Source organism: Choloepus didactylus, chromosome 19, assembly GCF_015220235.1.
Source record: "Choloepus didactylus isolate mChoDid1 chromosome 19, mChoDid1.pri, whole genome shotgun sequence".
Taxonomy (NCBI): domain Eukaryota; kingdom Metazoa; phylum Chordata; class Mammalia; order Pilosa; family Megalonychidae; genus Choloepus; species Choloepus didactylus.
The window spans coordinates 64,148,582-64,164,012 of NC_051325.1; the positions used below are offsets into that span (position 1 = coordinate 64,148,582).

The 15,431-nt window shown below is 56.7% G+C and overlaps 1 protein-coding gene across 5 annotated transcripts in view; it reads left to right on the forward strand.

The window, feature by feature from the left end:
- Nucleotides 1-15,431, forward strand: part of CDH4 (cadherin 4) — a 607,874-nt gene that overhangs the window by 485,039 nt on the left and 107,404 nt on the right. Inside the window, exon 1 of one of the 5 annotated variants that reach the window (XM_037812043.1) lies at nucleotides 1,069-1,186. The exons of the other annotated variants lie outside the window; for them this stretch is intronic. Coding sequence (XP_037667971.1) covers nucleotides 1,175-1,186 — 12 coding nt within the window. The 5' untranslated portion in view covers nucleotides 1,069-1,174. Of the gene's footprint in view, nucleotides 1-1,068; nucleotides 1,187-15,431 lie in introns of those variants that run through there. 5 annotated transcript variants of the gene reach the window in all.

The following is a 15,431-nucleotide window of genomic DNA, read 5'->3' on the forward strand; positions in this document are numbered from 1 at the left end:
TCTCCAGGTTCTTCTGGGGTGCACGTAACGGAGGTGCGGGTTGGCTCTCTGGGCAGCTGCCCCAGACATCTCCACCCCCCGAGTTGATAAGCTGGCAGGGGCTCTCCTGAATTTCCCTGCCCCTCCGCCTGCCGGGGCTGCTTGAGAAGAGCAAGTCAGAGCTTCTGGGGGGCCTTCTGGAACTTTCTGAGGTTGGCATCACAGCAGGGACTGCTGCTCCCAAATGTCCCCAGGGGCCGTCACCAGACAGAGGAGCTGGCCCGTGGGCAGCCCCTGCCCTGGGGTCGGGGTCTTCGGGGCTCCCCAGCACCTTGGGGAGCGCAGGGCCAGGTCCTGAGGGCCCAGGGGAAGGCAGAGGCGGCCACTTGGCGGCAGGAGTGGCCTTGGCCTTAAAACTGTCCCTTCGGGAAAGACAGAGGCCAAGACACAGTGGACAGGAGCTTGTTGCTGTCCGCAGCTGCTTTTCATTTTTCAGAAGCATTTGCAATGCGTCATTCATGTCTCCAGGGAAAATTGCCAACGTATTTGTATTCTGCAGACCCCCTAGCTCTCCGATTTATCACGTCTTCTCAAAATGCATCATCGAGATGATCATACGTGTTTATGGAAGCAGCAGAGCTAGAGCCGGGACGTGTTTTGTGACATTCCAGCCCCCTCCCGCCCGGCTCTGTTTTGCCGGGATTTAGTGCGTGAGCGCGTCCGCTGTGGGAGGCATCACTTGTGTGTCCTTGTGCGGTTCTTCCCTCTGTGCTGATCGGGGTAATTTCTGTGAAGGCGCCAAGCCCCCCGCAGGGCTGGGCCTACTTGTGATCTGCACATAATTACAAACCTTCTTCCCAGCCCCTGCGATGGGGAGGAAAGGCGTCTCTAAAGGAGCTATTTTAGTTGTACTGATGAAATGCATATTCATTAGTGGGGGTGGGGCGGTTATTCAGCTATTATTGGACGGGCGTCTAGTTCTTGGGGACTGGGCGGAAGGAGATCGTGGGAATTGGGGCACCCCCCCCCCCCCGCCCGGAGGTGACAGGGTGTTGCTCGTGTGACAGACCATGAGCTTTAGGCCTGGGGTTAACCACACCCCCACCCGCGGAGACCCTCTGAATCTGGAATCCATCCACCTCCTTGCCTTGCTCGAAGTGGGCCAAGGGGAGTGATGTGAGATCACGATGGAAAGATGCCTGAGGCAGTGAGTGCTTGCTGGGGCTGGGGCCCGGGCTGGGGCCAGGGCTAGAGTGGGTGCTGGGGCTGGGGCCCGGGCTGGGGCCGGGGCTAGAGTGGGTGCTGGGTGCTGGGGCTGGGGCCCGGGCTGGGGCCGGGGCTAGAGTGGGTGCTGGGTGCTGGGGCTGGGGCCTGGGCTGGGGCCGGGGCTAGAGTGGGTGCTGGGTGCTGGGGCTGGGGCCCGGGCTGGGGCTGGGGCTCGGGCTGGGGCTGGGGCTAGAGTGGGTGCTGGGTGCTGGGGCTGGGGCCCGGGCTGGGGCCAGGGCTAGAGTGGGTGCTGGGTGCTGGGGCTGGGGCCCGGGCTGGGGCTGGGGCTAGAGTGGGTGCTGGGTGCTGGGGCCGGGGCCTGGGCTGGGGCTGGGGTCTGGGGGCTGAGACTCCCACTGGCCTGGGTGTAAATTTGATTCTAGGTTGGGGCATCCTCCTTCCAGCTCAGGGGACATCAAGGCACAATAGGAATCCGTCCTAACCAGGACCCTACCGGCTGCTCTCCAGGGCTTGGTGGGAACACCCCTCTTCCCAGAAGCTGGCCGGAGGCGTCCACCTGTATGGAGGACGTCCAAGGTGGGTACCTTGTCTAGGCCGGTGACAGGCAGCTCCCGACCACAGGCCACGAGTCCACGGCCCCGCTGGGCTCCTCAGACATCCAGACATAAGAGGACACAGCTGCCCTCCCAGCTTCTCCTCCAAGAAGCCCTTGACGTTACCAAGTAGCTCCTCTGACATCCGCCAGGGCGCACAGCCTGTCCCGGGCAGCTCCGTACAGCTCCTTGGGAAATCGTCATTCCCAGGACACTGTGGCTTGCTCTTCCCCACTTTTCCCTGTTAACCACATCAAAGCCATCGTCCCTCTCCCCATCCCTCCCGCCCCTCCCCCTTCTCTTCATCCCTTCCTCCTCCCTCTCCCTCCCCCCCCCCCCCCCCCCCGTCACGCATGCGCTCCAGCAGTCCTGCATGGGGGGATTCTGGGCCCGGGCGTTGCTGCGATCCCCGCTCTGCACACCCTTCACCCTCCGTGAGGGACGGGGGTGGCTTCCATGGCCCCGTCAGGCAGGACCTGAGCCTGGCTCAGTAGGTGGCCTGGAAACAGAATCCAGGCATCCCGACTCCCAGCCTTTTTGAGCCCTGCTTACGTCAGAGCTGAGCTGGAGGCTCAGAGCCCTGCCTGGAGGGGGGGGGGGTCTCCCCGAGGCCTTGGGGGACGCCCCTCTGGATGGGACTGGGGTCCCCCCAAGGTTATCGGAAAGGAGTTTAAATATATGTATTCCATGTCTTGGTTTTAATACAGAGAAATAAAATTAGAAAACGAAAATGGTTTCTGCCCCCACTTAGATCACTGTTATTGATCTTTTTATTTTAAATAGAAGTAACATGTGAATAGCCTTAGAAAATTCAAAAGGTCCCTAAAGTGACAAAATGTAAAGTGAGTGCCCCCCACCCCAGGGCCAGGTGGGACCCTGCAGCTGGAGCACAGGAGGTGGGAGGGAGGCTGGGAGCCCTCATCCCGCATCCCCACGAGAATGGCCGGAGGGTGTCCGGGCAGAGTGGCCTTTGCCCGCCCGTGGGGTTGGCCCGCAGGCCGCAGGTGTGGGCCAAGTGTGGGTGCAGGACCCTTTGGGTGCTGGAGGACTCCCCTGCATCGGCCTCGTGTCCTGCACACAGCAAGAACAGGCCTGTCACTGTCCCCTGCCCTTGCTTTCCTCTGCTTCACCTGGAGGAGACCCATGCGACCTCCAGGCTCATCTTGGAGCACCCCTGGGCGTGGCCCCCAAACCCCTGCCTTCCCCTGACATCCGTGGCGGGAACACTCTGTCCCTCTCTGACCCTGCAAATCCGCCTTCAGTGCTACACACCTGGATTTATTTGGTGTTACAAGACGTAAAAACATGGCTGATACTTGGCTCATTTTCTCAGCATTGCTCTCAAGGACTCAAACCCTTTATCTCCTGACTCCACTACCCTTGGCTGTTGGCTTTTTTTGTCTTCATGGTTGCAAGAGGGCTGCTGGGGCACCCACCTTCTTGTCCACTTCAAAGGAGCAACAATAATAACTATCTTTTTATGCTTGTTGTCAGGAAAGCACAAGTGTCCTCAGAACACCCCTCCCACCCCTGAGACGTTCCCTCAAGCCTCAGGGTTCATAAGTTGCTCAGTCACCACCCCGGGCTGTGAGGGAGGCTGGGACATCAAATGGTTGGTGTTATTCCCGCCTCCACGTGAGACGCAGGGCAGCAGGAGGGGCTCGGACTGGCGAGCTGCAAACCAGGCGAGCTCCTCGAGCAGGTGCCTCCTGTGCCCCCACTGAGTCGAGGACCACAGACAGGTTTCCCTGGGCCCTTCACGAGAAGGCGAGAGAAAGTTCCATCCAGCAAGTGACGGATTTGAAAATTATTTTTGGCTTTGATAGTCACTAGGTTTTTTTCCCTTTCTTTAGGGAGGAAGGTGGGGCTTTGAGATTTTATTTTTAGGCCTCAACTCATTAATAATTTACTCATTTGCAGTCGCTGTGCCTTCAGAGCCCAAGGTCTGTGCCCTAATGTGCTTGTGAGTTATGTGTTCATTACTCAAGTACAGCATAAAAAGCATCTTGATGTCTAGAAAAATCACTCTTGTAATAAAAACCTTTGTCATTTATTCATTTTAATACAATAACCATCTTGTATCGTGTAGTGAGTGTTATTATAGAATCTCTGATGGTGGCAGTAACGTGAGGAGACAGCCATTTTTATGGGGCAGAGTTATTGCCATGTTTAGGTGGTCAGAAACTTTTATTCGGTTGCTGAAATGAAAACTGATATGCGGAAAAGTAGCCTGGCCCACCTGGCACCCCCAGGGTCTCGGGGAGGCCACAGCAGGTGTCCCGGGGTGGACGCCTGAGAGCCGAGCTGTCGGGGTCAGTGGATCTCGGGAGCAATCAGAGCACGTGTCCCCAGAGGCCCGCTCCCCAGGAGGTTCCTGCAGTTTGTGGTGGGAAAGAGTCAATCTCCACCAAGCCTAGCCGACCAAAGGCCACTGGTTTTGTCAAAACGGCCTGGGCCCCACCTCGTCCTCCCCAACTGCAAACTCTTGTCTCCCTCCTTCTGGGAAGATGAAACCTCATACCACGGTGTATTAGTTAGGGTTCTCCTTGGAAACAGAATCAATGAGAGATGTCTCTGATTTATCAAATTGTAAAAGTGACTCACGCAACTGCGGGAGCGCACGAGTCCAAATTCTGCAGAGCTGTCAACAAGCTGTCAACTCCAAGGAAGACGTCCGACGAACTCCTCGGGAAACGAACGGACAACTTTGACGAACTCCTCAGGAAACGAACCGGCAACTTCAACGAGCTCCTCAGGAAATGCTTCACTGAGCAGCCGAAGACGTGAAGGCTCTCTAACCGTCCGGCTTATAAGCCTCCAACTGATCACCCGGACCAAATCCAGCCAATTGCATTCTCTCACTGTGGAAGGCACGCCCCTTGATGAGTCATCAGTCAGCTGCAGTCAATTGACTGATGATCCGACAAACCAGCCCGTTGGTTTATTAACCAGCCTCAAATATCCTCACAGCAATCGTCAGGCCAGTGCCCGCTTGACCAGACAGCTGGGTCACCTAGCCAAGTTGACACATGAACCCAACCATCAGTGATGATGATGATGATGATGATGATGATGAAGGTGATAAGGATGGTGACAAAAATTGTGACTACAGGAGTGGTAGGGGTACTGATGATGGTGACGATGGTGGTGCTGATGAAGGTGATGATGGTGGAGATGTGCTGGGGGTGGTGGTCAAGGTGATGATGATGGTGATGATGGTGATGATGATGGCAGCAGTGGGGGTACTGGTGATGAACTTAATGGTGATGACGGTGGGCATGAAGGTGATGAGGAGGAGGAACTTGGTGGTGGTGATGACGGCAGTGGCAATGATGAAGGTGATGGGGATGGTGGTGGTAGAGGAGGAGGAAGTTGCAACCACTAGATCTTGAGCTCTTCCAATGAGTCTTCTGAAGTACAGACAGCGTTGCTTTCTCTAGCAATCCTCTTGGCAACTTCATGCAGCAAGAAGCATTATCCCCACTTTATAGACAAGAAGACAAAGAGTGAGGCGGGTCAGAGTGGCAGCATGGGGTTGGAACCCTTGCTTATCATTGTGGATATGGCATCTTCATCGTGAACGTGTGTATTGTGTACCCAATCAAACTGCTAAACCCCTTGATGTCTAGTTACACATTTGACAGCGTAAGAATGAATGTGTGCAGCATGTTTACATTGCCAGTTCATATAAATTCTTTAAACAATAAAACACACTCCTTTCTGCTAAGTAAATTTTATGCCAAAGAACAGCTCGATCAATAAATACTATTCGGTAAAACCATTTGGTGGGGCAGCTTGCTTTGCATGTAAGCGATGTTTGATAGAGAAGATCTGAAGAGACGATGTCTTTGAGATAGGTAAGGAATAGCTAGAGGAAGCAGAGTCACTGAGGACAATTCGTTTTCTTGGTTTACCATAGTTAAAATGTCAGGTTGTTTTCTTTTATCATTATGATTTTCCACCAGATGTTTGAAGGCAACAGGTTCTGGGAAAAGGCCCCATCGTCCTTCACAGCTTTAGGACTGTGCCTCTGTTTCATGCCAGCTTTCCTTCTGACCTCCAGTTGTCCCATTTTAGATTGTTCTCCAGTGACATCGCCACCGCCTTGTCACACGAGGGTTGCCGGGGGTAGTTGGTCTCACGGACAACCAGTGTGGTGTGAGACGCGTCACAGTCTGAGTCTCATAAGGGCGGATAAGAGCACAGAAAGGATGGCCCCTTCCTCCGCCCCAGGAGTGAATCCAGTGGATTGATGGTGGTGGAGATGCAGGTAGGAATTAAAGCAGAAGGGGCCATGGGCAGTGTCATCACAGGGTCCCGAGTCTTCCCCGAGGAGGCAAAGTCCCCGTCATTTTCTCCCCTGATCTAAGCTGTCTGCTTCTCCGTGTGAGTCTGCGTGCTTCTGATGCTGACCTCATCAATTTATTTGGAATTAACCAGCATGAAAACGTAGGAGAAAAGAGGTCTCGATAAGAAATAGTAAGTCAATGCCAAACAAGAGATCCGGGTCAAATTTAATCCAGTTGTGAGGATATTTAGAAGGGGGGAAAAGAGAATCCTTTAATTGGAAGTTCTTTTAAATCCATAGTCTTCTCCACTTATTCTATAAAGAAACCATTAAAGTGTATAATATGCTAGAGCCAATGCAGTACGGGTAGGCTTAGCCCCCCTAAGATTATGAGAAGGGATTAAGTTTTCTGAGTGTTGGAGACTTAACCACAAGGTGTGTTCAAGGAAGACACTTAAACGTTGCGTCTCTCCAAACCTCACCCCTCTCCTGGGCCCCCACGGCCATCTCCTTTGTGCTGCAACCACAGTTACGATGTCGGAGTTTCTGTCGTAAGAGTCGATCTTTCCCACTTGATCTGCAGATCCTAGAGCGGGTGGAATTCCTTCCTTCCTTCCTTAATTCTTCCTTTGCCCCATGGCTTTAAACACCACCTACGTGGTGACACCGTTACGGATCCGGTCTCCAGCTCTCCCCTCAGCTCCAGGCCCATGAGCGCTCACTACAGGTGAGGCATGGTTTTAAGTGCTTTGCATGCAAGATCTCATCTAAAACGCACCAGAACTTTGGAGGTGCTACGTTTATCCCCATTTTACAGTGGGGACACTGAGGCAAAGAGGAAGTTTCAGTCACTTGCCCAAGGTCACAAGGGCGTGGGCGTGGGCGGAAGGAGACGCCAGTGCGGGAGCAGGAGGCCAAGTGGACACTTCGCAGTCTCGGACTGACCTGGGGCCTTGGGACGAGCTCAGGCCACACAACGCCTTTTAAGATCATCTCCTGGCTGGAGCCGCTGGGCCCAGCTGTGGGCCCCCCAGGCCTTTCCCACGAAGGGAACCAGGCTCCCTAGAGACACGAGTCGCACCAGGGTGGGGTGGGAGGTGAGGGGATGAGCCCAAAAGACGGGCAAGGTCTCAGGGACTCGGGGGTCGGCACGGAAGGACCCGGAGTCCCCCCGCAGGCCCCACTGGTCAGAATGGAGCCAGTTCTGCGTCCCGGAGGCCACACGGAAAGGCAGCCGGGGGGTTAACGCTGTTCACCCGTAATGAGACACCCGCCCCGTCCCAGCCCCTTTTGAGGCAGCTGGTGTCCAGCTCCTTGTCTCGGAAACTGGACGAGGAGGGGGAGAAGAAGCGTCCCCCCTGATGTCCCATGCAGGCGGCACCTCGGGGCCGGAGGGGACCCTCCTCTCCCCACGAGTTTTTCCAACAGTGAATGAAGCAGGAGTGACTGAGAAACACCACTCCCTGGTGGAATAAGGGGTCTGGGCAGTGACCACCAGTGGCTACAAACATCACAAAAAATTAATAAAAAATAAGAGGAAGCAGGAGAACCAAACTTACCTGCTCCCCAAGGAGGCACCTTCCCCGCCTGTGAGTGTGAAGTGTGAGCGCCTGAGTGTGATGACGCCTCCATCCAAGTGCCCCTTCGCGGGGACGCAGAGGAGGGGCCCCATTAGCAGTGCCCAGCAAGGCAGCCAGCAGGGCTCAGCCCTTCAGAGACTCCGTGAGAACCGCGGTGCATTGCAATAAAAACTGAGAGGGGTCAGGCCTAGATTCACAGAGACCTAAGGGAGCGGCAGCCATGACAAACGGACCTTCCGTGCAGCCAGATCTGCACAAACTCCGGCGATCAGGAAAGGCCGGGCTGGTGGGGAAGCCAACCACACCAAGGGGCTGTTGATTTTTTGGGACATGACAATGGCCTTAAAATTATGGTTTATTTCTTTCCTCATCTTTTAGAGATAGAGGCTGAAATACTGGAAGACGAAATGATACAATCTTTGGGATCGGCTTCAAATCCAACGGGGCTGGCGGGCAGGGGCCGTCCACAGGGCAGGGTAGAGATGGAGCAAGGTGGCCACAGGTTGGCAGTTGTTGAAGCTGGGGTGGGACAGGGGGTGTCCTTACCCTCTTTCTCCACCTTCATGTGTTTGAAATTGTCCATAAGATGATTTCTTAAAACATCAGTATCTCCACCCTGGTCTGGGGTCCTGCCAGGCGGACCCCTCCCTCTGCACACGCCCCCAGCGCCCTCCGCGGCGTCCGCCTCAGGACTTTCACACGTGCTGCCCTTGCCGCCCGTGGGCCTCTCTGGCTCAGGCCACTCCCTGCCCCTGGTCCACTCCTTCCGGCTCTCAGGCCTCAGCCCTCAGCGCAGACGCCGTCCCTTCCTCAGCAGCTCTTCCCGGACCCCCGGGGCGGGCACACGCCCTGTGTCCGGGCTCAGGACTCCTTGCACATCCCTCAGTCACATCTGCACCACGGCATGATTCCATGATGGCTGCTTTTCCCTCCCACGTGACTCGGGGCTCCCAGACTGCACAGAGAGGGGCAGCCGAGCAGATGCCAGGGGTCTCGGGGAAGGAGGGGTGACCCCTGGGGACCGGGCTGGAGGGGATGGCTTCCCAGGGACACGGTTTGCAGCTTTCATTCGAGGGATGTCACAGAGTGTGCCGCGCATCCGGGAACAGGCCGTCATCAATGAACTGAGCACCCCCGAGCCTGGGAGAGCTTTTGAGGGGTTGAAAGGTGTGAGGAAGGAACTGGGTCGCAGTTCCAGTGCCCTGGTGGTTTGGAGCCAGCCTTCTCAGGCCGGTGGGCCACACCCCCCAGCTCGGGGCAGGGCACCAAGGGGCACACTGTGGGATTCACCATCGCGGATTGTCCATTTTCCTTCACGATCAGGGATGCTGGCAGTGGGGGCAACCGGGAACTGGACTTTGAACAGCATCATGGCACAAACACGTTAAACTGTGAGGCTGAGTGCAGAAAGCATGTGGATTTGTGATAAAACAGGACGCCGGTTTCCAGGGCTCCTCCACCGTCGGGGGGACTTGGTGGGACGCGGGACTCAGAGTCTCTCCCCAGGAGGTGGTTCCATGGTGCATTGAACATCATCATCCAGCTCGAGGGCACATGGAAGGCCTTGCACAACCGGACTCCACGTGTACAGAAAGATCTGGAGGCAAACTAGGAAGGAGCACATGCAGGGAAGCAGGGGGAGCCTAGGAAACGGGTGTTGCTCCCCAGCCGCCAGCCACTGCCGGGGGGCGAACGGGGTGGGCGTGGAAACCCCGAGGTGAGGGTTCTCCTCACATCAGGCTGCCGGGAGTCTGCCCCTTGCCCAACTCCACCCTGGGCCCCCGTCCCAAGGGGATCAGAGCAGCCACCTAGGCTGGGAGTGAGCACCTGATGAAGTTTCCCTGGGGCACTGCCACTCGGGGCTTCCCTCCCAGGCCTCGAGAAGGAAAGACAGGACTGGGCCTCTGGGGCCTCCAGACTCCTCTCAGCTCAGAACTGTGCAAATCCCTCCCTGCTCAGGGCTCCTGGACATGGGCAGGGGAGACAGACTGCTCCTCGCGGTGCCCTCTTTTCCTTGGCTGGTGGCCCACCTGGGAGTTCTGCTGGTCTGAGTTCGAGTCCAGCCCCTGCAGGTAACAGCTGCGTGAACTTCACCTGGGTACTCGGCCTCTGTGATCCTCTGCTTCCCCATCCATAAGCGGAGATAATTATTTTACCTGCAACAACTGTGGTTATGAGAAGGCTATCATGGGAAGAACGTGCTTACTGTGGGCCGGGCCTGGAGTGAGGGCTCAAATGTCAGCTAAATGTGAGCTGCTGCCACCACCATCACCACCACCGCTATCACCCACCCCACCATCACCACCATCACCATCCCCACCACCACCATCACCACCGCCGCTATCACCCACCCCACCATCACCACCATCACCATCCCCACCACCACCATCACCACCGCCGCCATTGTCACCACCACCACCATCACTGCCATTGTCACCACCGCCACTACCACCGCCATGACCATCATCAATGAACAGGAGGGTGACACTGTTACAGAACTTGGACCACTTCTACGGCTTTTCTCCTCACCATTTGGAGAAAAGAAATTGGCCCACCTCCCCTTTTTATGCCCAGTTACCAACACAAAAACTCAACTTAAAAAGACTGTGGAGTTAATGCAACACAACGGTACAAACAGTTCTCAGTCATTTGAGGGAACTGGATTACAAGTGAATAGGCAGAAACACATTTACATTTCATTTAGGACGTACTGTGTTGCTTTTTAAATAGGCCTTCCTTTACGAAAGCTGATTGCCTGAGGCTGCCTTCCCTGGGGGATGCCCGCTGGAGCCCCCGCTGCCTGATAGCGGCGCTTGGGGAGCGAGTCAGGGTTTTGTTCACCGGCCAAATTGGCAAATGCCAAGTTGACCAAAGTGAAGCAGGCCTCCTTTCTGCGGGAATTCTCACGGCGTTCAACATTATTCCCAGCCAGTGTGGTTCTCCAAGAGTGGGATGTGGTGCGCAACATTTGCCAAACATATTTGACCGTGGGACCCTTCCCCAACCACGGAACTCGTGGAACCCAGTTTGGGAAATACTGCCCTAGACGACATTTAAGTTGTTTGGGCTTCACACGGCACCTGCAAACTTCATGGCCCTTTGGCCTTTGCCCTGTGCCAGGCACAGATTGCCCTCACAGAAATCTCAATCGTCGGGGAACACAGTGTTATTCAAATAAGTAAAGATAACAGTGAAATGATGACAAATGCTACCAAGAAGCGAGAGGGAGCTGTGTTGTAACCCAGGATGGCAGGATGAGTGGAGGCGGCACCTAAGGGGAGACCTAGAGGAGGGACAGGAGTTACCCTGCAAAGCAAGGCAGGCTAGAGCACGTCGGGCGGAAGAGGCACCTGTGCCAAGGCCCTGGGGCAGGAGGAAGCAGAGTCAGAGGAGCCAAGAGCAGGCCCGCGTGGCCGGGGAGGCTCCGGGAGGGCGAGCACCGCGAAGGCTGGGGCCGGAGGGCCTGGCGGGGCACGGGGGAGGGCAGGAACAGGGCTGAGGGGTGCAGACTGGCCAGCAAGTCCAGGGGAGGCCCGGGTTGGGGTCCGGCCGGGGTAAGACAACGTTTGCGGGTGACCTTGGGTCTTCTCACTTCATCCGGCCAACACTAGACTCTCACGGTGAATGAGATGCAGGGCCCAGGACCCCACGACCCAGGGGCTGAGGACCAGGTGCAGAGGCCACGGCCAGCAACCAGCCCGGGGGCGGGAGGTGGCCGCATGTCCCTCTCTCCGTGTGACCCATCACATGGCCCAGCACCTCGTCGTGGGGCAGGCGTCCGTCTCTCGTGTTCACATCATCACAACCCAAGGGGCCATCCAGAAACGGTGGTGACTTTCTAGAATGTAGTTTCCTTCTCCCAAATCTGATCAAGGTCACTACTGCTAGTGAGAATAACTCTCTTTAATCACCTGCTATATATATTTCCTGAGCATTAGGCAGAGTAAACGCCCAAGAGGTTCCCGCCAAGGCAGCCGGGGTGCCCTTCCTCTTGGGTGGTTCTGGTGTCAGCTCTGACCCCGACCCCTGAGTGGCTGCAGTCTCGTCACCGTCAAGCCTTGGCTTGTAGGAAGCAGCCCGTTAATTACCCACTGAACTCCTCGGCACCTGATAAAATCAAAAAGCCGGGAAAGAGGAGAACGTATTTAGAAGTTCCCTGCGACTGGCTGTGTAAATTACAATATATATCCTGCCTGGAAATGCTGGGTCCCTCTTAAAAGAAAAAGGTCTACACCTAAGGATTTACACAGAAGGATCCTCAATCAGTGGAAAAGAAAGTTATAGAATAGCACGTACGTGATGATCTCAGTTACGTAAAACGGTTATGAGGGCTTCACGCCTGTACAAACGAGACCCGTCCTGTTCTCTCCTCCACCCTAACCCCCCACCCCCACCTCTCCCTTCCCCTTCGCTTCAACCTGCTCAGAAAACCGCCTCCGAGGAGCCCTCAGCGTGGTTCTCGCCGGGGGAGGGCCAAGGAGGGACCGACAGGGCAGCCCGCGCCTTCGTCCATCCGTCTGTCCAGCTGAAACGCTGCCCGGGAATATGGGTCATTTGACATTTACGTTTGAAATGAATAGGAGAGGTAATAATCGCCAGTGAAGATTTTTGCCCCTTAAGGGAGACATATTTTTTATTACAAAAGGGAAACTTTTACTTCTTGTCTGTAAATGGTGGGATCATGGCTTGTTTTCATCTTTTTGTGTTTTTTACTATTCTTCAAATTAAAAACAAACTAGGGTCTGGATGACAAAGAAGTTCTGGAGATAGTGGCACAGGTCACACAACATAGTGAATGCATCAGTGCCACCAAACTGTACACTTAAAATAGCTTAAATGGGCGTTTTCAATTATGTACATTTTACTACAATAAAAAAGGAAAGAAATCAGTTTAAAAAAACCAAACAGCAACAAAAAATAGAGACCCCTGCTGAGGGCGTGGCCGCTCTCGCCGCATCACCCCCCATAGAAGCAGGGGCACCCGGAAGGCCCCGTGTCTCGGCCCTGAATCACGCTGCCCCAGGGACCCCCTTCACTGGGGGAGACCCCCGCCCCACCCCAGACCCCGGGAAGTTTCCACCTTCACTTGCGGCTCCTCCTCAGGCTCATTCCCAGCAGGCCCAGCGCGGGGCACCGTCCTTCCCCGGGGTGACGCCCCTCCACCCCTGGCCTGGGCCATCCTCTTCAGACTCAAAGCCACAGGCTCCGTCCCCCACCCTCACAGTGGACCCAGCTTTGTCCCGGGGCAGGGACTGCACCCCCAAACAGAAGCCCGGGGGCTGGCATCTGGGGCCGAGCACTCCAAGCTGGGATACGGGCTCGGAAGTCCTCCCACACGCGTCCTCAGTGCGAAGCCGGAGGAGGGCCACGCCGCAGCGGTTTGTCCTGCGCACGAGCCTGTGGCCCCACAGCAATGAGACCCCCGCGTCTACTCTGGAGCAGACCCTCTTTCCCACGGCACATGCCTCACGCCATGACCTGTGTGTGGTCCCCCAAATGGGGGCCCCCAAGATTCCTGCCGCTGACACACACGTCCTGCATAATCCAGGACAAAGACGGCAGCAGCTTTCCCGCGTGTGACTGAGTCGTGCTGAGTGGCACAGTGGACGTGAAGATGAGGTGATTGTTGGGGGCTGACACAACCAGATGGGCCCTAAAAGCAGCATCCTCCGGCTACAGCAGAGGAGCGAGTGAGTTCCTTGAAGCACGAGGGAGGTGGGCGTGAGCCAAGGGACACAGGCAGCCCCTGGGGTCCAGGAGGGGCCCCGGCACCAGCCAGGCAGTGGCCCCCAGCCCCGCAGCCACGAGGAACTGAAGTCTGCCAACGACAAGGGCAAGCTCGGATGTGCTGTCCCCCCAGAGCCTCTGGACAAGAAGCCGTCCAGCCAAGGCCTTGACGTCACTCTGTAATATCTGAGCAGAGAAGCCAGGCCCCCGAGCCAGACTTCTGACCGAGTCGGAGGGTGATTTTGTACACTGCTGAGGCCGTGGTTATGTTGTGCCGTGAAGGAAACGCGTCCAGTGGGCGGCCCTGCTCCACCCGCAAGGAGCTCGATGTCCTCACACCCACTGAGTGGAGGGGCCTGAGCGACTCCGGGCACAGGGGAGAGGTGGCTGCTCACGGAAGTCGGATTTCCTCCAAACTTCTTGGAGAGGCGACTGGTGACGGGGATGAGGCCCCCTCGAGGCTGGCCCCACTGTCTTCCGCATGGAGGTGAGGTCCGCGGGCTCCGAGGGGACGCACGGCGCTCGCGTGGCCACAGGGCCGCCTGACCGGAGAGGCCCCTCCACCGTGCTCTCGGAACTCAGGAAGGACGCGTGGACAGCCCGGGCAGTCTGCGCCTCATTGCGCGATCCACACAGTTTTGGCACATGGAGTGTTTCCAGGCCCCTCGGTAGATGTCCAGCTCCCCAAGCGGCTGGTGACACAGCGGCCACGGCGGCTCCCTGGAGTCATTCTGAGCCGTTACCAGGGCTTCCCCGAGACCCACGGGTAATGGGCCGCTGTTCTCAGTCCCCCTGATGGAGTTGGGGCTTGGTCCCGGGGGAGGTCCAGCAGTAGTGCCCCCCGGGAAGGACCCCCCAGAAAGCTCCATGCAGAGGTGGCTGGGGGGTGAGGGAGCACTGAACAGCAAGCCCTGCAGCCCCCACCCCAAGAGCTGAAATGGAGAGCCAGGCCGCCCCCCCATCGCCCCGCAGGAGGCCCAGAGCCCGGCAGCAGCTGCCGTTGGCATCATCCTGATGTGAGCAAATTAAATCCTCCCTGAACCACAAAATTACCTCCCCTGAAATAAAGAAGTGTAAGAGGAAGAGCTTAGTTCTGAATGGGGTGTTTCTAGGAGGACGTGCTGCTGATCAAAGCACGGACACAAAGGGAAGTGACAACCATTGAAATGGGGGAGCAGGGTGGGGGGTGCGGGTCCCCCTTCACCGGCTGATGGGGAGGGGACCCGCTCGGCCCTTTATCCTAAGGGGTGGTGGGTGGGCCACCCGTGGATGAGCTCTGTTTCATTCCTTCATCCGTGGTGGAAACAAGACACTGCAGCATCTCCCGGCTCCTGGAGGGGAGTTCCGGGCCCTGTCCGTCCCCCTCTGCAGCGTCTACGCGGCCGGGGCCCCTTCTCTCAGGCATCAAGCCGTCCTGCTCGTTCATGACACTGAGTGAAACGGGGTGCTTCTGCCCCCCAGGGACGTTGGCAGTGTCTGCAGACACTTTGGGTTGTCACATTTAAGTTGTCATGACTGGGAAGGTGCTCCTGGCAGCTGGGGGTGGAAGCCAGAGATGCTACACAACATCCTACAGTGCCTGGGACCCCCCCCGGTCCCCACCCCACCCCCCTCCAGAGGATGATCCGCTTCAAACTGCCGATGTGCCGAGAAACAGGGCATTTTGCAAGCTCCTCGGGAACGTCTGTGGTTTTATCAAGCAGCCCCTGGAAGGGTGAAGATACAGCTGTTGCTTTTTGCATTAAATCAGGAGACTTTGTGCCAGCATTTGCGTCTGACATTTGAAGACCTGGGGAGTAAGAGCAGGTGGTGGCAGCGATGGCAGGACTAGACCGAGAAGCTGGTGAGGAGCCCAGGCTCCCCGCCTGTCCTGCAGATGCTCAGGAAGCGCCTACTGTGTGCCTCGGTGGGCAGCACGCAGTCCCGCTGAAAGCCCCAGCTGGGGCGAGCTAGGGTCCAGCTGCACTGTGGCTGCTGGGTGCCAGACCCCACACAAAGCACTTCACGGGCTGGTCCTGGTGACCTCAGGACCGTCGC